At 45.4% G+C, this 23,484-nt stretch overlaps 1 protein-coding gene across 2 annotated transcripts in view; it reads left to right on the top strand.

Annotated features, from left to right (window-relative positions):
• Positions 1-10,846, top strand: part of Chn1 (chimerin 1) — a 150,584-nt gene extending 139,738 nt beyond the window's left edge. Inside the window, exons 11-13 of one of the 2 annotated variants that reach the window (XM_021192913.1) lie at positions 4,720-4,857; positions 8,415-8,520; positions 9,983-10,846. In XM_021192913.1, coding sequence (XP_021048572.1) covers positions 4,720-4,857; positions 8,415-8,520; positions 9,983-10,154 — 416 coding nt within the window. In that variant the 3' untranslated portion in view covers positions 10,155-10,846. The remainder of the gene's footprint in view (positions 1-4,719; positions 4,858-8,414; positions 8,521-9,982) is intronic. The other variant, XM_029536309.1, reaches the window with a different exon arrangement.
• Positions 10,847-23,484: the final 12,638 nt, after the last annotated feature.

Genomic DNA, 23,484 nt, shown 5'->3' with positions numbered 1-23,484 from the left:
TGAACCTTCCAGACACATTGTGCAATCATTTGTAGGAATTATATAGAGTTTTAACACAAGAACCCATGGTGCAGATCCTTTAAATCAGCCCTGCATAGGAATGCTGCCCACATCTCTGAATGTTCAAAACTGGGTAACATATACATAGCCAAGGAAGTAACGTGAAGTAATCAAGAGTGATCAGTTCCAGGAGCCTTAGCTTTCAAACAAGGATATTGAGGAAAGAGGAAGATCAGGGTCAGAGAATGCTGCCGTGGGCCCATTAGGCCCAGAGTCAAGGTAAAGGCAGGTTTGGGAGTCTCTGCTCATCTGGGAGACAGCCAGCAGCTGGGGCACTACCTACTCCAGAAGGTCAGCTGGTGCCATTACAACTTGGCAGTTGGGACCACAAATAGTATATGGGGGTTCACTGGGAAGTCGTGGGTGGAGCCTCGTCACAAGAGCCAGGGCCGTGTGGTCAGTAAGCCAAGGCTGAAAAGGAACAAAGGTCAGAAGAAAGGTATTACAGACTGTGCCGGTAAGTTGTGGGTCAGCATATAAAACCAGGACCTGGATCTCCCATTTTAGATTGTTTATATTGTTTTTAACAGAAGACAATTTACAGTGAGACAAACGGAAGATTTTGTGTGTGTGTGTGTGTGTGTGTGTGTGTGTGTGTGTTCTTATTAAAATGAAGTTTAGAGCCAAGCATGGTAGCTCATGTCTTTAATCTCAAATCTGTGAGTTCCAGGACAGCTAGACCTATATAAAGAGACCCTGTCTCAAAAATACATACATACATACATACATACATACATACATACATACATATATACATTAATTCAGGGGTTTTTGTTTGTTTGTTATAAAGAGATGGCTTGGGGCTGGAGAGATGGTTAGGAGCACTGACTCTTCTTCCAGAGGTCCTGAGTTCAATTCCCAGCAACCACTTGGTGGCTCACAACCGTCTGTAATGGGATCTGATGCCCTCTTCTTGTGTGTCTGAAGACGTTACAGTGTACTCATATACAATAAACAAACAAACCTTAGAAACAAAGAGAAAGAGAGATGGCTTAGTAGGTAAAGGCACTTGCTATTATGTCTGACTTGGTTTTGGCAAGCTGGAGTGATCTGATAACATGAACGTCGACTGAGAAATAGCCTCCATCAGATTGCCTCTAGGCAAGTCTAATGCTTTTTCGTGATTAACTAACAGGTGGGTCCCACCTAGGTTGGGGGAATGCCTTGCCTGGGCTAAGTAATCTGGGGTGTATTGGAGAATAAGCTGAGCAGGCTATGAAGAGCAAGCCAGTAAGCACCGCTCCATGGCCTCTGCTTTAGTTCCTGCCTCTAGGTTCCTACCCTGACTTCCTGTCTGTCTTGGCTTCCCCTAATGATAGACTGTAATCTGGAGGCCAAATAAGCCCTCTTTTGCCCAGGTTGCTTTTGGTCATGATGTTTCATCACAGCAATAGACACCCTAACTAGACAGTCCTGACAACCCTCCAACAAGTTGTCCTGTGACACACACACGTGCACACACACACACACACACACACACACACAATAAATGGAAAATTTTAAATTTATGTTTTAATACAATAGATATATTCAGCAGCTAAAAAATGGAATGGAATACCGACATATAATATTAAACTAAGCTAGATGAAGGAGCACATGATGCATGATCCATAATGTAACATAAACAAACCATGCAGAGTGAAGGAAGGGATGTATACCAACCTTTGTGAAGGCCAGAGCCAGGCCGTGGTGCTAACAGGTACAGGGACTTTGGGGGGCATAAGAAAATTCTAAAATCAGATGTGGTAGTATTCATACACTTTGTAAGTACATGAAAAAGATTGAATTATATACTTTAAATTATTTAGTTTTATCATATGAAAATTCTGTCAATTTTAAAGCAGGTTTTAAAAGAACTGTCTTAATAATGATGTCTATAGTAAACCCAAGAGTAGGCTCCTAGCTTTCTAAAATCTCTTTTGTGCTGATTTAGTCACCAAAAACTGACATTAATGCCAGGCACTGAGTTCTTCACTATAATTATTAGTTAACCTATGTTCTTGGTCCTTGTACCTGTGTAGGACTTACGGTAAGTGCAGAGTGGTTACTGGTCTCATTTTCATGTCCCATGAAGGAAAGTATTAGTAAGTAGAGAACACAACACAGCCTGGTGGGACAGGGGCAAAGACTGGGTTAGGAGAGGCTTCCCAAGGAGAAGTGCACACACTTGTGCTAACCTGAGGATCAACTGTACAGGGTGAATAGCAAAACCCCAACAGCAAGCGCTGCAGCCTAGAGAGGAGTGAAAGCACTGGTAGAGTGGACACTGCTGGTGAGTTGTCAGGATGCTACGATGTGTCCAGTCTGAACCCTGCCTGCCCCAGGTACGAAACTCTAAGAATGGTGACTTTGTTTCCCAGGATAAAGACTGGTAAAGTAGCTAGCCCGTGTACACTGGGAAGTGGACTGTTTATTCACGCTGGAACAGTGGAGTGATAGACCCTGGGAGCAGAGGAATACTTGGATCTGGAGTCTTCATAGAAAATGATTAATAGGTATTGGAACAGGAACTCTGTGGCAGCAAAGGGGAAGGAAAACAAGAACCACCCTCACTGTTTCTTCTGGGATGATACCTGCCTTTGGTCCCCTTCTCCAGGGCACCTACATGCTTTCTAGTGTCTTCTTGGGGGACATTGCCTTTTGTTTCCAGAAGGCACTCTATCTTGTTTTCTCCTGTCCTGTGCCTGGCTTTACCCTGGGTGAAAGAGGCACTTAGAAGCAGACTCAGAATCGACCGGGGGTTTAGAAAGGCTGAAATACTCTGCATTTTCAATGAGGCTGGATTTTTAAGGGCTTTTATGGAGTAGTTTTAGAGTTTCAGAACAATTTAGCTGGAAGTGCGGTGATTTCCTTTGCAATCCCTCCCTCTGGCATCCATTCCCAAGTTCCCTGTTACTAAATTGATTTTGAGATGGTCTCATTATATTATCCCAGGCTAGTCTAGAATTCCTGACCTTCATGTGCCTACCTCAAGCACACTAGGATCCAGGCATGCCCCATACTGTCTGTTTTAGCATCGTGAATTAGTATGGTATGTTTGTTATCATTGATAGCCTAACATTGATACATTATTAACTCAAACTCAGAGATTACACTGGGCTATCTTCTGTCAGCATCACAGTATCATACAGAATAGTTTCACTAACATAAAAATCCTCATACTCTATCTGATTGTCCCTTTTCCCCCCAAATACTTAGCAACCATGAACCTTTTTGCCTTTTCCAATTGAAATCATATGTCACAAAGGCATTTTAGACTGACTTCTGTCACTGTGCATTGACGGTTTCTTTTGTGTATGTCTTTTATAGTATTAACAACTTATTCCTTTTTCATTCCTAAAGTCTGTTCACCTGTGCACACATGGGCATGCAGGTACACACATATCTAGCAAGGAAATTATACTGATTAATTATTTAATAATCAGTAGATACAGATTCAGATTTTATAACAAATCTAAATACAGGCAGTGCTGGACCCCATGAAGACAGCCTGCTTCTGAATGTGAGTGCCCACAGCTCTGTTGTGCCTCTCTTCTCACTTGAACACTCAAGCTTTCAGTGCATCCTCCAGAGGAGTGTGAGCAGTATGTGGGCAGGGTGTAAGCAGCATGTGGGCAGCGTGTGGGCAGCATGTGGGCAGTGCGTGGGCCTTCTGTTCTGCTTTCCCCCTCCCACTGCCTCCTTACTCAGAGGCCCTGCTCAGGCAAGATCCAGATGTTACCACTATGAAGCCCAGTGTGAATGAGACAGGACATTTATCATTGTCATTGTTGTTTTACATTTATTAATTGGGGGTGGCACTGTGTGGAGGCCAGAGGACAGCTAGAAGGGGTGGGGCTCTCATCTTCCACCATGTGGTTTCTGGGATCAAACTGGGTTGGCAGGCCAGGCCTGTGCTCTCTTTCACAAATCATGTTTCTATAAAACAGAAAGAAAGCATCACTGCATTGTCCCCCGGAGGATTCTCAGGTAATTATGAAATGCAAAGCTATTTCCACCCCTGGCCACACTGGTCCACCACAGAGCCGAGCAAGGAACATCACAGAGCTTGAGGAGAGAGATGTAAAAAGTTTTACAGTAGTGGCTCACTCGCACATGTCACATCCCATGCTGGATTTGATTGTAGAAACTGAAGTGTCAGTTGCAAATAATGAAAATAGGGCTGGCGAGATGGCTCAGCGGGTAAAAGCACGGACTGCTCTTCCTAAGGTCCTGAGTTCAAATCGCAGCAACCACATGGTGTCTCACAACCACCTGTAATGAGATCTGATGCCCTCTTCTGGTGTGTCTGAAGTCAGCTACAGTGTACTTACATATAATAATAAATAAATCTTTAAAAACAAAAACAAAAACACCCATAGACGTATGAAAAAAATAATGAAAATATGGGCTTTTTTGTTTGCTTGTTTGTTTTTTGTTTCTTAATAAAAATCACTTAACTCACAAAAAACATCTCAACTAGGGTCTGAGGTCTACCCGAGGATAGACTCATCCAGTCCCTAACTCCACAAACTTCTGTACAGTTAGAATAAAATACATTTTAATTAATATTTTAAAAAAGCCTGAAGTGTTGCCTATCTTTATAATGTATTCATGTGCAAATCATGTTAAAATGATACAGCTTATGAACCCAATGCTTACTTTTGTTTCTGTTAAAAGATGGTGAGAAGGCAGATATTTCTGTGAGCATGTATGAGGACATCAACATTATCACGGGTGCACTTAAACTGTACTTCAGGGACCTGCCAATTCCTCTCATCACGTACGATGCCTACCCCAAGTTCATTGAGTCTGCCAGTAAGTACACGGGTGCGGGAGTCCCTGCTAAGAATTGTCAGGGTGGAGCCCAGGCGGGCCTCGAACTCGTGATCCTCCTGCCTCTGCCTCCTTCAGCAAATCCTACCAGCGTTTCCTTCAGACATTAGCTGGCCCTTTCCTGTTGATCTTAACGCTGGCTAGGATTTCAAGAATTCATTTTGGCATAGTCTACTTTTTACCTAATCTCCTCCTATTCCCCCTTTCTATATGTATTTTAAGCATAAAATAAAGGCAGTCAAGTCCTGGGGGGGGGGGGGAGAATAAAAAGAATCGTCAGTGTGGTTTTTAAGCCCATCCCCTGCAGCTCTTGCCGCGCTCCGTGTATCTGTGAGCACTTATGCTCTAACCCAGATGATGTTCTTAGTTTCCGGACTTACAGCAAACACAGACCTTTAGAGTTCACAAACAAGCACTGGCCGATCAGTTACAGCCTGGGACTCAGGTTCACATCATGAAGAAGTTTGTTTTGTTTTGCTTTGTTTTCAGAGTTGGGAAGCTGAACTCAGGCCTCGTTACTCATACTCTTCTGCCAAAGAAGTATTTGGGTTTTTATTTTTTAGGGTTTTTTTTGTTTTTGAGTGTTTGGGGGGAGGTTGTTTTTGGTTTGTTTGTTGATTTGATGGGGGGTTAAATTCTAGTTAAGAAAATGGCTCATTTGCAAAATTTTATTTGTTTCAGAACTCATACCTGTAATTCAGAATCTTAACAGTTTCTGAGTATTGGCATTTTTTTTTTAAAGAAAAGATTGTCTATTTCTGTCATTTTGCCTCTGTCTTTAAAACCATATATCTCTGGAAAGTTTGGTGGGCAATACTTGAGTGCCTGGGAGAGAGGAGGGGCTGCTGTCCAGAAGAGAACCTGTCCAGTGTGCTGTCAGAGAGTCAATGCATTTTAGCACATTCCAACTAGAACCAGTTGGAAATGAGGGGTGCCTCTTTCTGCAGCCACGGGTTCACCCAGGTCAGCGTGTTCACTGGACATCTGAAATCACAGATGGAGCTATTCCCCAGACCTCCATCACTCCCGGTTGTCTGCACCCCAACCTTAATTGTTTCTTATTCTGCCCTTTCACTTACATTCCCCATCAGGAAATCGTAAGATCTGTATCTTCAAAACAGACTCAGAATAACCCACTTTCACACTGCTGCCATCTGCACAATGCCTGCTCTATGCCCTGGACTCTGTCTTACTGGGATGGCCTTCCTGCCGTTACTCTTGACCTTTGTGCTCCGTGTGGCAGCCAGAGGAAAGGGAACTGTAGAAGTTGAGCATTAGGGCCAGTGAGAGGGTCAGGGAGTAAAAGATAAAAGACACTTGCCACCAAGGCTGACAACCTAAGTCTGACCTCCAGTACCCATGGAGTAGAAAGAAGTGACCTCCATGATGTGCCACTGTGCTCACACATGCAAAATAAGTAACACGTTTAACTGAGCGTGGGGTACATAACTCTCCTAACCTTACTGTTCTCGCCCTGAGTCTTCAGATTTGACACAACTCGCATGAGAAGAGCTCTGCAGCCACATGGGCTACACTCTCCCTCAGTCTTACTGGCCTGCTCTGCTCTGGACCTGCACACAGCAGCAACCACCTTCCCTCCTCAGCTCATTCCTTCAGGTCTCTGAGGCGGCTTTACTCAGGACCTTTCCCTCACATTGAGGTTTTTCCTTACCATGATTTGAAATCCGGGCGGCCAGCACAGCATCCTCTGGGCTGTCCCATAGCGCCTGCCTCACTCTTGTGCACTGTAGCCTGGGATGCTGGCCTCAGTGTTTGCTGTCAGCCCCTCCCTCCAGGAGGAAATAACTCTCCTGAGCTAGCACACCAGTGCTTGCCACAACTTCCCACTGTCTCAAGCTCCTCCTGGCCAGGATTAATTGTAGAAGTTAAAAGGAAAAGCCTGCTTTTAATTTCCAAAGTCATATAGCTTCAAATTAATTGGCCCTGTGCTACGAGTTAGCGTTCCATAGTAAACAGAATATCCTTCTCTTCATTCTAGAAATCAAATTACTACATCTCAGTGTCTGAGAAAATAGCTGTGTTATGAATAGATATACCCTTTAAAGTCCCCCAAGGTTTGGAGTTCATGCATTATCCATATGGCAAAAGGCAAAACACATATTCTTTATTATAAAGAAATGAACAGGGAATTGAAGAAGCTTGGACCAAACCTGTAGAGTAGTCAAAGGTCCTTTTGAACTAAAAGGCCTCAGTCACTGACGATATATATTCTGACAGTCATTAGATCTGCTCGGCGTGCCTAAGCCCAGCCTTTGCTCTGCACTGGCGTTTACTGGACCCAGTCTACATTGCTATTGAGCTGGGCTGGTTATTTGTTAGAGACCAGAGTTAGTCTTCTGTCTTAAACATTGGGTACAGGGCCGATGGAGTCTTCCCAGCATTTCAAGGCTGTCATGTTGGTTAGGTCATGTATGAGGTCCTCTTGTGGGTGGCTGAGACCAACATGTAGGCGCTCCTGTAACCAGAGAGCGGGTAGGCTGTGGTGCTCTTCAGGAGCACAGAGTTCCGACAGCATCAGCTCCTTATGTTACAAGTGTGATTGACAGCTCGAGCAGAGTTCTTACGGAAAGTGGCTGCTGTGTGGGCCTCAGTGCAGTTCTCAGATGACCAGATGGAGGTCTCCCTTCATGATGGACTCCTTTAGGGGAACCCCCTTATCCAAGGTCCCACATGGCACAGCACGCTTAGACTTGTGTGCAGTGTGTTCTTCAGAACATACTGGAGAAATGGAGAGTGCCCATGTTTTGAAGGGAGACTTCATTTTGTTATATATAACACCAGTATAATAAGTACAGCAAGCGGGGCTGGAGAGATGGCTCAGCAATTAAGAGCACTGACTGGTCTTCCAGAGGTCCTGAGTTCAATTCCCAGCAACCACATGGTGGCTCACAACCATCTGTAATGAGATCTGGTGTGTCTGAAGACAGCTATAGTGCACTTACATACATTAAATAAATAATTTTTTTTAAAAAATAAGTACAGCAAGCAAATGGTAGATGATCCATTTCTTGATTTAGAACAATAAGGAGATGGCCTATTGCTCAGTGGTAGAGTGATTGCCTGGCATGCATGAGGCATGAGTTCTTCCATAACACTCCAAAGAAAAACAGTGTCATGAAAAAAAATTATCAGGAAGACTGCTAGGAGTCACAGGGGCACTGGACTACCCTCTCGTGTATACTATAAAGGAATTTTTAATATCCTGAGCATTATGTATGCCATTCTGAGATGAACTCCTTAGCGTGCGTAAAGCTTTGTTCATGTCTCTACATATATCTGGATGTGATAGAACTGCATACCCAATATCTTCTGTATCCACTTTCCTCAAGTGCCAGACCCTATGACCCTCAAGGGGAAAGGCCCATTAAACTGTATTCCCACACTGAACCTAAGGTGGCCTTGGACAGCTGGTGTTTGGCTGTGAGAAATCATTTTCACTAGCTTTACAAAAGCATCCCATGAGCGCTCCATGAGCTCACATCAGTTTTCTGCTAGAGCATCTCTCCTTGATGTTGTAGAAATTATGGACCCTGATGAGCAATTGGAGACCCTTCACGAAGCACTGAGATCGCTGCCACCTGCCCACTGCGAGACGCTTCGGTACCTCATGGCGCATCTCAAGAGGCAAGTTGCAGCTCATATCTTACTGCTGTATTACAACCAAATTTCAAGAATAAAATTAAGCAAAAGGTAAAAGAAAGGTCATGTTCTATTGAGTGAATGCGTAGGTGCATAGCAACACTGTTTTTTGAGAAATTGTGCTAGTTGGGAAAGGATGCTAAAAATATTGTGCACTGCAGTACCACGTGCCAACCTCATCCTGACATCCGTGCACTGCAGTTCTAGGAGCTGCTTGTAGGTATACTAGTGCTCTGCAGATACTGGTGAACATTTTGTGGACAGGGAAAGAGTTGCTGGTGTCAGCTGGTGAGACAACTCATTTTTTTTTGCTCATTGCTCCAAGTAAGCACTTGAAGCTTGGCATAAGCAGTTTGGGTTTTAACTTCTGCTTTAACTTATGTTACCAACAGGGAAACTTCATCAACAGTGATGGTGTAGGGAGGAGTGTGGTCAATTTGAAGCTAGGATGGGATTGGTGATGATCAAAGATTTCAGTTATGTGATATCAGTGGATTTAGGGCTTCAAATGCTAAAATTAATTAGAAACAAAAATTCTATATGCCCCAAAGCACATTTCAGTCTTTTCTTCTCTCTTCCCTTCCTCCTTCCCTCCCTCCCTCCCTTCCTTCCTTCTTTCCTTCCCCTCCCTCCCTTCCTTCCTTCCTTCCCCTCCCTCCCTTCCTTCCTTCCTTCTTTCCTTTCCTTCCCTCCCTTCCTTCCTTCCTTTCTGTCTCTCATCCTCTTCCACATCCTACTCCTTCTCCTTGTCTTGCGATGTAACCTGGCTGACCTGTATAGACCAGGCACATCTCCAACTCAGACACCTTCCTGGCTCTGGAGTTAGAGGTGTGAGCCCCACGCCCAGCTCTATCCCATTTGAAAGGCATCATGTTCAAGCTTTCTTTGAGTATGTTCACAGCTAATGCCACTTGTAAACTGAAGTGTGTTTCCTATTTGGTGTTAGTTAAGTATTCCATCATAAATCTAATCACTCTCTGCGCTGTTGCTGTAGAGGAAAAGGGGGAGACACAGACCCTGACCTCTCTGAACTGTAAGCCACGCCTCCTGTCTGCACAGGTGCTCTCCTAGACCCTCAGAGTTCACTTTGCCTAAGGGAGCCGAAGAGACAAGGGAGAGGGAGGGCAGACCTCCTCCTCCTCCTCTTCCTCCTCCTCTGCCCCCTCCTTTTTGGAAATGTGTCTGGCCAGGGGAATCCACAAACATCTGAACTCACACAGTCCAGATGTGAGCCCCAGCAATCACCAGGACTTTAAATCATTCTCCAGTGTGACTTACTTCAAAAGAAGTGGCACCCCTTGAAGTTCCCAAGAAGCATGGGATAATAATTTAGGAGAGCTGGCCAGTTGGCATACCTTGACTGTGGCTCTGCTTTCATTTGGGTCCTCAGACTTGCTGAAGAGCATCCTGTATCACTGAGTCGTCTGTGGTTTGCTGTGTTTTTCAGAGTGACCCTTCACGAGAAGGAGAATCTGATGAGTGCAGAGAACCTTGGGATCGTGTTTGGCCCAACCCTCATGAGATCCCCAGAGCTAGACCCTCTGGCCGCCCTGAACGACATACGCTATCAGAGACTGGTGGTGGAGCTGCTTATCAAAAACGAAGACATTTTATTTTAGAGTTCTGATTTGAGGAGAAGAGAAATGGTTTACAGATGAAGGAATGTTTTCTAGTAATTTAATTAGCTTCATTAGCTGAATTGTTTCTTCGTTAGAGGTTTAGCCAAATACTCAGATTAAAATGAAGGAACTTCCTGTCATTTCTATAGCACCGCTCAGCTGTCCTTGTAAAACAGTGAACACACGCTTTCTGGTCCCGGTAATCCTGGGTGTTTATCATGTTAAGAGAAACTCAAGCTACTGCATGATTCCCCCTTTTGGTGAGGAAACCCCACATTGCGGAATCACAGACTTGTGCCTGCACCACCTCTGTCCTGGCTTGTCTGTGGTTGTCACCCAGCATGCTTCCCAGAGTAAACTGTCATGACTTTGCTTTTGGGGTCCATGCCATTGATTTCTGATGCTTGCACACATGCACACACACACATAAGCAGTGCCCTGGCTGTTACATCACCATCCCCATACCATATGCCAACTCCACAACGGTTCCTTCCCAGCTTCCTCCTCCTCTGACATAGCGCTTTGTCTTCAGCAGAAGCAAGATGTGTTTCCAGATGTTACTTCAGTAAGCTATCAATAAAAATGCACCACACAACATTTTCTGTTAAATTATTGGTTTTCAACTGTAAATTTATATTTTTACCTGGCATGCAGTTATTAATTTATTAAATTTGGCTTTTAGAAATCAAAAATACTTATAGCTTTTTTTCTTGCTGTGGGACGAATAGCTAGAAAACTATGTTTGGCATTTATTTAACATCGATTACTTCTCTATCCCTACCTGTCATTAAAATATTATGGTGATCTCCTAAAATATCTTAAGCTGCCTAGAATTGACATTCATTCATTGGGCTTATTTTTTCTCCTATTGCTCTGGGAGAAATTAACATTTTCTCCATTTTGGGGTCAGTTTTCCTTTAGCTTCATGTGAGGAGTGCTAACTGCAAGGGCTCTGCACACCTGCCAGGCTTGTCCAGAATAGCCAGGGTCATGTGTGGGATGCCATGACACACAGCTGAGAAGCATTACAAGGCAGCTTGTCAGGCAGAGAGCCCAAGATCTGTGTTTGGAACTGCCACCTGTCAGCCATGTGACTCTGAGCAGAAGCCCATCTTGTTCTGTCTCTTGGACTGTTCATGACCAACCCAGGCAACTCAGGAAAGTGGCTCAAAATAAAAGGTGAAGATTAAATACATTTCTGAGCTCTAAAGTCTGCCTCGAAACAGTGGGAAGTGATGGAAATACAAAACATGTCTAACTCCACTTTCTAGGCTGTAGTGGGCAGCTGGTAAGTGGTGAGTTTGCTTTCTCACTGTTTGAAGGAGAGTATTGATATTCAGGGATACTCCATCTAGCTGTGTCTTCTTAACCAATGTCCTGTGAAAAGTTTCACCGCACTAAGAATCAAACAGAACACACAGATTGATTAAGCACAGCGATTTGGTTTAACGTAGCACTATCTAGCCCAGCTTTACAGAAATGCCCTGGCCCTGTGACCCTGACTGGGGAGGTACAGCAGGCTGAAGACATGTGCTGTCCACACTGGGGCTCTGATTTGCTGACAGTCGCCGCCTCATGTTTCAAGCTGCTGATGCAGGTGGACCTTCTCTTCTGACTGCCCTCACTCCCATGCCCCAGAACCAACTGTCCCCTCTACGGCTGCAGGAGACAGCCCTTTGGTGAGTCAGCTTCTTACCACATAGCATGCAGCAGCCAGAGCCTGTTCAGAATCTTCCTGTAACTTCCTTCACACTTAAGGCCATAGTCCTCACCATGGCTACAAGGCCAGCTGTGGCTGGACCCACTCCTCTAACCACATCAAACTTAAGCATCTTTGTCACCTGAGCCACTTCGGGAGCAATTTTTAGCTCCCTACTTCAAATCCCTGTTAAAGTCTGGAGTGGGACCCAAGAATTTGCATCTCTAACTACATGCCGGTGATGCAGATACTGACCCAGGATCTTGCTCTGGGAATCACTGCCCTGAGACTTCTAGGATCTAGCTGTCCCTTAGATCACAGCAGGCCAATGAAATCCAAGGGTATGTTGGCAAGTCCCGGACAGACAGCATCCCAGGTGATTCTAACAGTCCCCTAGTACTAACTGTGCCAGCTTCATTTCCTCTGGGTATGTTACAATGCATGAGGAATTTACTTCAAGTATAATCAAATAACAAACATGAGAGAAACAACTGAGATTCTACACAAAGAAACGAGGAGGCAAGGCACAGGCAGGCACACAGCACCATGAAGGAAAGAAGTAGTTAATCAATGGCCAAGGATTAGCCAATAGAATAGCATCCTAGGTTATGGACATGGTGTGACTCACTGGTTCCCACCCAGCCCTGGTGAGTCAGTGTAAGAGCAACTGCCTGGACTGCAGCCATTGCAGGGGGTGTTGGCTCTGGGGTACTTTGGCATCGCAAAGGGATGTCCTTTGCACTCTCGAGGAATTGGCTAGGCATGGGAGGACAGTCTCTCTAATACATGGAGATTAGAGAAAATAATTAGTCCAAAGTCTGTGCTTCTTTCCAAAGTCACTTGCCCCACATCTGACTGTCCTCAATACATTCTTATTCACTTTTGATTCTAAATTGTACAACTCACTAAATATAAGTTGGTACTAAGTCAGAAAAAAAGACATTAAATTTTGTAGAAATCAGAATGAATCACATAAACACCTACTTATTAATTAGAACCCTTTATTAGGAAACTATAGAGGATCCCTAGAAACCTCTGAAGGACATTCTCATGTAACGGGAATAAACTCATGGCCCTGGTACCCCAGCAGTGGTTTCTGTTAGAGGAGATCAATAGCTTCCAGAATTCTTCATTCCCTAGATGAGACTAAAGGTCTTTGGGGGGTGGGGGGGAACAAGACTATGAATTGTTCTGAGAGCCATCTGTGGGAGCTCGTAACGTACCCCCAAAACTGCTACTTCACAAGTGAGTCGATATACTGCCCTTGTCACGGGGTTGTGGTGGGTTAGCATATACTCAGACGCCCCTTCAGATCAAGGTCCTCTGAGAGGTGACTAAGTTACAAGGAGGGGAGGACGTCAGGCTGGTTGGTCTAGGTTGCTGCAGATTTCTTCTCTCTCCATCCTCTTGTCCCTCTAGCTTCTCGGAGCGCATAGCCATCTGCAAAGGAAGCTAGAGGCTTTCACATTGCAAACTTATAGTGTTTCAAGTCTGAATATGGGTTACAGAAAGAAAAAAATATCTCCTTGCCAGTACCCCATGCACCACCATTTTTTTTCTTCTTCTTGTTTTAACTTTAGGATGGGGAGAAACAAAGGATTGGTAGAAGTTCATTCTGGAGAGTTTTCACAAGAATGGCCCAGTGCCTACCTACTGCACATGCTCAGACGCACACACCAATCGCTCCATAGTTGGGTGTTAAGGAGCCTACCAGTGAGTGACCCAGCAAGGACAGGCCCCACTTTGCTTTTGCTTGAGATATAGAGAAATATGCCCCACCACCAATCTCTCCCTCTCCCCTCCAAAACCTGGTCAAACACAAGGAAATATGGGTGATAGAGAAAGTCCATGGGATCTAACAGCAATGCTGCAGTTTTTCCTGTGCCAAACCTGGGGCCCAATCCTCCCCCAAACACACATGCTCATCTCAGAGCACAGCCAAGGTTTTCTATGGCGTTACAGGAAAAGGCCACAGCTTGTAATTGAAAGCCAAGCTTGCTGGTTATAAACACCACATTGTGAGCAGAGGAGAGCACTGCCAACCATCCAGGGCTGAACCTCCCAGTCGCTCAAATTGAAGGCCTACTTTTTCTTACCCACAACCACAGACCTTCCCTGTGGTCAGCAGGGGAGGACGGCTGCAAGGATGATAACTAGGTCTTGCATCACTCCCACAGGAAAGAGAAACCCCAGGGAGGGTGAGCAGACTGCTTCTACCCTGCTCCTGGTACTGACAGCAACCGGGGAGGAAGGGCTTGTTCCAAAACGGTCAGAGTGGGGAACACTGCAAATCCAATGGGTCAGAAGTGAGCAGAGCACTAGGAGGGGATTAGTGTCACAAGTACTCCTGGGGTTAAGGCCCAGGCCCTGTCAATCCGAACAAACTAGATTCAGCCCCCCATCATCAATAGTCCAATTGAAAGACAATTTAATCGTGAAAAGGGAGATCTATGTGGCCACATAGGGAAGGGGGGGGAAGAGCCCCCATAACTCTCTGACTTCAGGGCCCTGACTAAGAGGGAAGCAATGTGCACAACTGTCCAGCTCAAGGTGTGGCCTGCTGATCATCCGGGCTCCAGTCCCTCCTGCTGGGTGGTCAGACAGTTTCGAGAACTGTATGAAAACTTCCAGGAAACAAACTGCTTCTCTGATTGGTACCAGGCTTCAGTCTGGTCTCCTCCCAGCCTGAGCTTCCTGGGGGAAATTCCAGCTCCTTAGGGTGTGTCTGTCTGTCTGTCTGTCTGATGGCCTGCAACAGGCCAGAATGACTCTAGAATGTCTTTATTCCGGCTGGTGTTCCAGTGAGCAGTACTTCGCAGCTCTAAGCCCTTCCCAAGTGTAACCCCACACTCAGATGAGTAAGCCCAGGACTCAGCTTCCCTCTCTAATGGAAACTAGGAAAACAAAATGGTAAAGGAAAAGGGTTTGATTACAGTTTGATCCAGGGAAGAAGAGAGCCTGCAGCCATCGCTTTGTGACGAAGACTGCAGTGGGTTATAGCTAATAGATTAATCCACTCTACACTTCCTGGTGGGCATGTTCACGTTCCTTGCCACCCGCCCAATGTTCTGGATTTCCAAAACAAAGGCACACATACACAGCCTTATTGTTAATATACCTTAAGCAGCTCGATGGCTGGGCCACTCCCGAACTCCTAACACACACTCCCCTCTGATATTCCTGAGTTAATACTTAGCAAATCTGTACTCCATCTCTGCTGCCCTGGACCCCGCTGGGCAGCCCTCCTGGGGCCGCTTTCCCCTGTACCTACCTGTCGGCTGTCTCTCTCTCCTGCACCTTTCTGGAGTGATCTGCCTCCTATGCCCCTGCTGGCAGAATCCCCTCTTCCTCCTTCCTCTGTCTCTCTGCCCAGCCATTGGCCACTGGCTACTTTATTGACTAGTCAAAAACCAACTGGGGACAAACAAGTTTTGGGGTAATATAATTAGCATGAGAACACAAGCAGAAAAAGTGGGTTGGTTCAAAACCCCAGGATCTGCTTGCTCCAAGACCAGGAGATCCTCAAGTACTCCAGCTTCTGTTGTGTAAACTTGCCCCCCAAGTTACCCCTGAAGATGCCTACAGCCTGGGCTGGGCAGAATAGAGGGGGTGGGGTGAGGTTCTCCAGCTTGGGGTCTTAGGCAGGGGCCACTAGGAGAGAAGAAAGGAGGGGGTGGAGCCACTCTGGGATTGGTAGACCATGAGCCCTTGGCCATGAGAGGCAGCCAGTTGGAGTAGGAGCAGCCCAGGAGGAACATGGCAAATGATATCTCAGGGTTTATTGACAGGAAGGAGACAAAATAGCATAGAGGGCTGATATCTACCCAGCTCTAGTGCTTTAAGGCTTGTTATAAATATAAAGGTTTTGTGTCTTTTACTTGGGAACTCAGTGATCTAAGGTGAGATAGAAACCTCCAAATAATATTTACCACAACAAAAGACTAGAACACATGTAAATTCGTGGACAGGCTAACGTTCCTTCCTAGGGGAAGACAGCCTAGGCGCACCTCATTGTAGCCCCTCTGTTTCAAAGACAGGTTTAGTTTGGTTTGGTTTGGTTTGGTTGATTCAAGTCCAGCTGAGGAAAATGAGGTTTCCCCTGGCCCCTAGTTTGGAAAGAGATAAGAATCTCGGGTTCTTTGGTGATACAGCCATGCCCATTCAGAACCTGGAAGAATTCTGGTCTTCTTCTGTTGACATAAACCTATTCTTCTTAAACTTGATGTCTTCTCAAGGGGGAAATGAAGATGATAATCTGATCCTGGAGAGAAGCCTAAGTGTCTCTCTCTTCCATCCTGTCAGGGCTTCGGTACAGAATGGCAGCTCACACCTGACCCAGATCCTGTGCCCTAAGGGGCTTCAAAAAGGGCAATGGCCTGCCTGAGTCTCACTGACTTCCGGGAGGCACTCTCAGCTGTGTGTTAGGTGGCCCTCCCCGCACAATGTTAAGGAACTAGAGAGGGCCCCAGAGGCAGCCCGCTGAGTGGGTGCTGTCACCCACGTGCGCCAGGAAGAGCTGATGTGCCAGGCTTGCCAATGGGTGGGTGACCTGGCAGATATGCATGGTTGGTCGCAGTGGAATCTGGTTGCCATGGGGATGAGAGGTTTTTTGCTCAAGCTGTTTGAGAAGCAAATTTTCCATTGAGTTTATGTCTCATTCTCACGCCTTTCAGTTTTAAAATATGTTTGTTTTTTTTTTTTTCTTTTCCAGAGGCAACATAGGTGGGTTTAACATTACAAGGCAATTAGCCAGGCCTGCAGGCATGGGCTGTAATCCCAGCTACTCGGTAAACTGAGGCAGGAGGATCAAAAGTCAAGGCCTTCTATCACCTATCACCCATCACCCCTGCCCCACCCTCAACTTCGTCTGTGACTACTTCAAGGTCAAATAAATGAGTGATAGCTTTGGCCTTGATTAAAGGACCACAGTGCTAATCACTTCCCCATAGGCAGCCTGATGGGATGTCTGCCACTCCCCAAGGGAGCTCCTCCTGGACCAATCTGGACCAGTCTACCCCCATTCTCCTTGATGGGTGAAAAGGTTTTAGATGCACTGAACTGTCTCTGCCTCTTCATCTTAGGTTTTTTGTTTTCATTTCTTCCCTGTATATAATTCTATTGAAATGTTTATTGAGAGAGGGGGGCTCATGGCCTTGCTGGACTACAGAGCGAGGCCAACCAAGGCATTTCAATGGACCTTGTCTCAAAATAAAGCTAAGGGGTGGGGTTATAGGTATAGCTCAATGGTAGAGTGCTCGCTAGTGTGTGCAAGGTTCTAGGTTCATTCTCCGGTACAGAAAAGAAAGAAAATGAAGCAGGGAGTGAGGAAGGAAGGGAGGGAGGCAGGGAGAAAAGAAGAAAAGGAGGGAGTGAGGAAAGAAGGAAAGGAGGGAGGGAAGGAGAGAGGAATGAAGGGGAGAAAAGATTATCAAAGTTCATTTCCCAAGGGTCCGTCTTTAGAGGGTACCTGGCCCCAGCATCTGGGTAGGAATCAGGAAGGAGAGGGTAAAGGAGATGTTCCGCAAGGTCCTGGTCCTTAGGCACCTCTGTGCTGTAATGAGGAGCTGACCTGGGAGCCAGCGAGGGGCCCAGAACAGAAACTCTTCCTTCAAACTTCTACAGGGGAAAGCTACCTTGTCTTCCATGTTCCCTACTTCAAGAGGGAACGTCACAGCCTGTACTGGCTAGTTTTGTGTCAATATGACACAGCTGGAGTTATCACAGAGAAAGGAGCTTCAGTTGGGGAAATGCCCCCATGAGATCCATCTGTAAGACATTTTCTCAATTAGTGATCAAGGGGGGAGGTCCCTTGTGGGTGGGATCATCTCTGGGCTGGTAGTCTTGGTTCTATAAGAGAGCAGGCTGAGCAAGCCAGGGAAAGCAAGCCAGTAAAGAACATCCCTCCGTGGCCTCTGCATCAGCTCCTGCTTTCTGACCTGCTTGAGTTCCAGTCCTACATCCTTTGGTGATAAACAGCAATGTGGAAAATGTAAGCTGAATAAACCCTTTCCTCCCCAACTGCTTCTTGGTCATGATGTTTGTGCAGAAATAGAAACCCTGACTAAGACACAGCCTCAGACTCTCCGCTGTCTCCTCACACAGGAACAGCATCCTGGGTGCCTCTGGGTCTGTAAAACAGGCTCTTGCTATGTAGCAACGTTGACCTGGAGCTCACAATTGCTGGCAGTGCTACACTGGAAAAGCAGACACATTTGTGTCTCCTACACCATCGGGTTGAATTGCAGCATTTGCTGCAATTTACCAAGTAATCCCAACTTTCTTCAATAGTTAGCCATTGTCAACCACAAGTTCTCATATCCTAATCTTAATTGCAGATATTAACTCTCAGGTCATGCAGGTTACACTTTGCAAAATGGCAACAGACATGTTACAGAGACCATGGAGTTCAAAGAGGTCTTAGTGGGGCCAGGGGCAAGGCTGTACAGACACCAAGCACACAAGGGTCATTGCAGGTATGTAGATGTTAGAGAGCTGCTGGAGGCGTGCAGACCTGCAACAAGATGGAGCTGACAGGAAGCCCAGGACCAGGTCTGGATGTATGATGAGCAATTCAGTAACTGAGCAGGTTCTGTCAAGCAGCCAGGACCACAAGGAGCTGAAACTCTGAGGCTAGTTTGGAATTCTCTGCCTATTGGTTCTTTCTGTAATGGGTGGTTGAATGTGATAGTCATCAGGACCATCATAGACCACAGTGATAAATATTATCTCTCTATCTAGCTATGTATCAATGCCTATCTATCCATCCATCTATCATTATCTGCATATCTATCATCTATTTATCCATCATCTATCTATATATCTATCATCTATTCATCCATCTACCATCTATCATCTATCTATCCATCCAGCTATGTATACATCTGTCTAGCTATTTTTCTATCTACCTTTCTATCATCTATCATTTATTTCTCTATCTATCTATCATCTATCTATCTGTCTATCTATTCAGCCATCCATCATTCTGTCTATCACTGTCGGAAATAGCTCAGGCCAGTCTTTAACTCCAGATCCTTCTATATCTAGCTCCCAAGTGCTAGGATTATAGGTGTCATCATGTCTAGATGTCACGCTTTTTATAGGGTTCAGGTTAGAGGTTACTGAACCTTTACATTGGTCTGGTGTGTACAGTAAGCTTGGGGATCTGCCTTGTCCAATATGGCTTTAATATGACCATATGTTCATATATTCCCTCATATATTCTACCTTATATCTATAGGCAATATCATTCTACTTATAGTGAAAGGATATTTATCAAGTTTGTGGCCAACAAGTCCCAGTGAACCTCATGATCATTCCACCTCCCAGCACTGGGGTCGTAGATAAGAACATGAACAACTAGGACCAGCACTGTATGTGGGTTCTGTCGATGTGGACTCAGGCTCTGATGCTTGCACAGCCAGCATGCTTAAGCACTGAGCTCTCTCCCCAGCCCAGCTCTTGATTGACACTGCATTGTTTCTTCCTCAGGATGTTTATGAACAATGCTAACACCATGAGCTGGTCTGCTTAAGACTGCTCTCCATTTCTTGGATCTACACCCAGAAGTAGAATTGCTGGATCGTATGATAGCTGGGTCTATGTTTAACTTCTTGAGGAGTTGCCAAACTATTCCCTAAGCAACCCCCTGTGGAATTTTGATGAAGATAGTTTTATAATGGGATTTGGCAGTGAGCATAACTGTATCTATTTTTTAAATCTCTCATATTTACCTATTTCTCTCTGAGGGTTTCTTAAAGTCTTTTTAGTTCATTTTTTTTCTATTATCTGTTTAACTATACTATGCCTGAGGGCCATTCTGAATTGAGAATCTATTAATTGCCTACCCTGGACTAACGAAAAGGTTGGAGAAGCACCAATCCATTCTCCCATTTTCCAAACTCTCTGGAGCTGTACTGTGGGTCCAACAAAGATTGATGTCCGCTACTCATTTGTGGAAGCTTCCATCACCCTCTTCAGCATCAACCCATCTCTACCCAGTATAACCCCGCCACTGGCACGAGCTGTTCAGAGCCTACCTCCTGGATGCCCCCAAGCTACTCAGGGCCACCGTAGCACTGGAAGGGCCTCTGTTGCTTGTGTCGATTTTCACATTCATTCCTAACAATGTCTCCTTCCAATGCCCACACACACATACACACATCACAGGCTCTGGTACAAGACTAAACACGAAGCCTTCGGGACTCTCACCTAATACTTTCATCCTGAGTAGAAGATGCACTCAGAGAAACACATTGGGACTAGAAGTGGCCTTCACTGGTCGCCAGGTAAAAGCACTAGGAAGGGCAGGATCCTGGGTTCTGTCTTTAATACAACAAGCAAATGCACAATGCAGAATCTGAGCAGTTTAAGGAGCAATTACAAAGTGAGCATCCTTGCCCCTACCACTGGGTTAAAGAGAACATCGTCCAGCTTTATCCACCCTGGGAGGCCATGACCAGTGCTGGCCCCTCCCTCCCCTTTTCTCCAGTGTAGCCTTATCGCCTTCTTCTGAACTTTGTTGTCTCCCTCTATGGTTTCCCTCTGAAGCATCAGCATCTCCAAAGACACGGTTTTATTTTGCTTGGCTTGAATTTCACATGAAGGAACCAATGCTGACCTCTCTGTGTTTGCTTTGTCCACTCAACTGTATGACATTCATGACATTGTTCCTAACTGTAGTTAGCTGTTCTCCTAACTGTTAGTGTGCTGTGGTACAAAAATACACAATTTGTTTAGGGAGTACATGCTATGGCTGTACTGATCACTAGGCCTTGGACTGGTGCCAGTGGAAGTCTATCCACAAGATAAAAACAAAAAAGAAAAACAAACAAACAAAAACACATAAAAACCCTCCCAAGCTCGCTTCCCTGAAAAACACTGCACATCGGCCCTGCTTTCTACAGGAGCCACAGACATGCAACATCCTTGACCTTGTGACCTCCAGAGCCTTGGATATCTGTCACACAGGGTAGCCAGTTAGGCAGCGTCCAGGATACATTGCTGCAACCCTGGAACTGTGACCTCAAGTCCAGTTACAAGTGTGGCCAGCCAGCCAGTCATAAAATCTACTTCAAAGGCTCAGGATGTGACTGGCTGTGAGTTTAAATGGTGCCCAGGTGTCCCCTGAAAATTTCCTCCCACTCAGCCACGTGTGTACCTGCTACATGACTGGGACCAAAGGCACAACCCTGGGCCTGCCAGCTAGAACACTCCCTTCGGCTAGGCTGGCCTTCCTCGGGAACAAAGCAGAGGTACACTTGAGATGTGCCTTAGGCACATAAAAACCCATCAATGTCTTCTGCTCAGAAAAGACACATATGCATGTGCCTTATTATTGGTTTGAAGTCATGGAGGTAAATTCAAGGGAAAACCCAAACAAAATTACTTCAAATTCCATCCTAGAAAGAAGCATTTTGCCAGGGTCACTCCAGAAATCTCTTGGTGCAAATCTGCAGACAGAGAAACAGATATGGATGAGAAGAATGGGGGGTGGAGGGAGGAACACACAAGTTATTGAAACAATCATGAAAAAAATCCTACTGTATATACCATTTTAAAATTTAAAAACATGTATTTCCTTAAAATCTATTATTTGCTTTCTTCCTTATAACTGGGGAATCACAAAACACAGGTCTAAATCTAAATCTAAATCACTTTTACTACCAGAATATTCCCACTAGCATATCTACATGTATGTATGTATATATATATATATATATATATATATATATATATATGATCTATACTAATTGTGTTCAGGAAAAGCCATGCCTTGAAGCCCTTACATCCAATGTGCCTACACTTGAAGACAGGGCCGAGGCAACTACGGTTAAATGAGGTCATAGAACTCTAAAAAGAACCAATGTCCTCAGAAGAAGAGAAAGAAACCCCAAAGCTTGCTTGTCACAGAGGAACGACTACGGTATAGGGTAAAAAAGACATCTGCAAGCCCCAGAGAATGAAACTGTAGAGAAGTGGACCCCACAGGCACGATGACCTTGGACCTACACTGTTCTAGTTCCTCAGTCTGTGATTTGGTAGCTTAAGCTTGCATTATGGCAACATCAAAATGCCTTTATCAACATAGCAGAGCAGTGTACCAGTTCTCTCGCTGCGAATGCTGTCTCCACTCAAAACCACACGGCACTTCCACAGGCCTCCTGTCTCCACCCAGTCAGGCCACAGTTATAATTGTATCTCAAGCTACCCCACAGGAGCCAGTTTCTACACAGCCAGGGGACGTGTCACTTTTCAGCTTGGTGGTGAGTGGAGGCAGGCACCCGACCTCAAAGGCAGCCAAACTGATGGTTATTGTACTGTAGTGGGTAAGAGAAATCTGCATGGTTCAGCCTACAGAAAAGACCCAGGGCCACAGTTTTTAATAGCAATTAACACTATAGCCAGAGTTTTAGCATACAACAAATAAAAGACATCTGTGATCAGCTGAGCTCGATCTCTCTGATGGTCTCAGCCTCTTGATATGTACAGCTCACAGCTGGCAAAGCTGCTTGCAGGATACTTCAATCTGCATGATCTACCTAGGCCCCAGCCCTGTCTTTATGGGTCTACCCTCTTCCTCCTGAGGTAGCATCTATGCGGTCCTTACTCAGATACACACTCGAGCTTCCAAGTGCACTGGCCCTACCAACCGTGGATTGATTCAGAAGGGATTTGATTATGCAGAAGGGAAACGTCTAGACCTTTCAAAAGAAGCAAAACTTGAATTATCCGTTCACCAAGGACTAAGAAGAATACTTAATGAAAGAAACAAAGCAAAGGTTTCACTGTTGGAGCCTCTCAGTGTTTCACACACACCCGAGCCGTACCAGTGCCCATTGGTTGAAACTCGTTCATATGTACTTTCATTCAAGGATGGAGAAATTGGCCTTTGTGCTACCTTTGTACCGAACCAGTATGGGCTTTTTCTCCCAGACTCTGTTTCCTGAACAAGACAGTACGCCAGCTGATTACATGACACTTGTAGTGGGTATTATATGAAGGTCAGAGAAGATTTAAACAACACTGGAGTGTGCGTAGTTTTATGCAACCGCCATTTTGGTATCCAAGGGAGGGAGAGGTCCTGGAACCAGTCACCTGCAGCTCCCAAGGGATTAATGATACTTAGTGCACACGGAGTCCTTAAACATACTTCGTAAGTACAGCGCCTGAAGGAGAGCCGCTTTCAAGCATGATTCTGCCTAACCTGGGGAACCAGGAGGTATGGAGTTCCCCGAGACCCATCTACAAGACACTGGGGAAAGCTCTCTGGTAAATAAAGTGAAAGCTCGTGTGCTTAGGGAATGGGATTTGCATCCTGAAAAGATGTTCGTTAACTGCCAGTCAGAAACTCATCACCGCAGGTGGTTCAAAGTAAAGATTAAAGACTCCAAAAATAAAGACTCAGTAGTGGTGTTCGCCTGGCTTAGATGGAACACCCTCTGGTTGCAGCACCTAAAAAAACAAAAGTCGAGATCAAGTACCTCACTTCTATAGGAGACAAAACATTGTCTCTGCCCTGTGGCCCAGTTCCTCCCCGGGTCCTTAGGCGCCATTGACCTCAGTTTGCCTGGACATCCCTATGTACCCAAGACCCGGATGTGGTCCCCATTCCCAGGTACCCCATCCCCATTT

Source organism: Mus pahari, chromosome 3 (assembly GCF_900095145.1).
Source record: "Mus pahari chromosome 3, PAHARI_EIJ_v1.1, whole genome shotgun sequence".
NCBI classification, from domain to species: Eukaryota; Metazoa; Chordata; class Mammalia; order Rodentia; family Muridae; genus Mus; species Mus pahari.
This window is presented reverse-complemented; position numbering and strand designations above follow the sequence as displayed.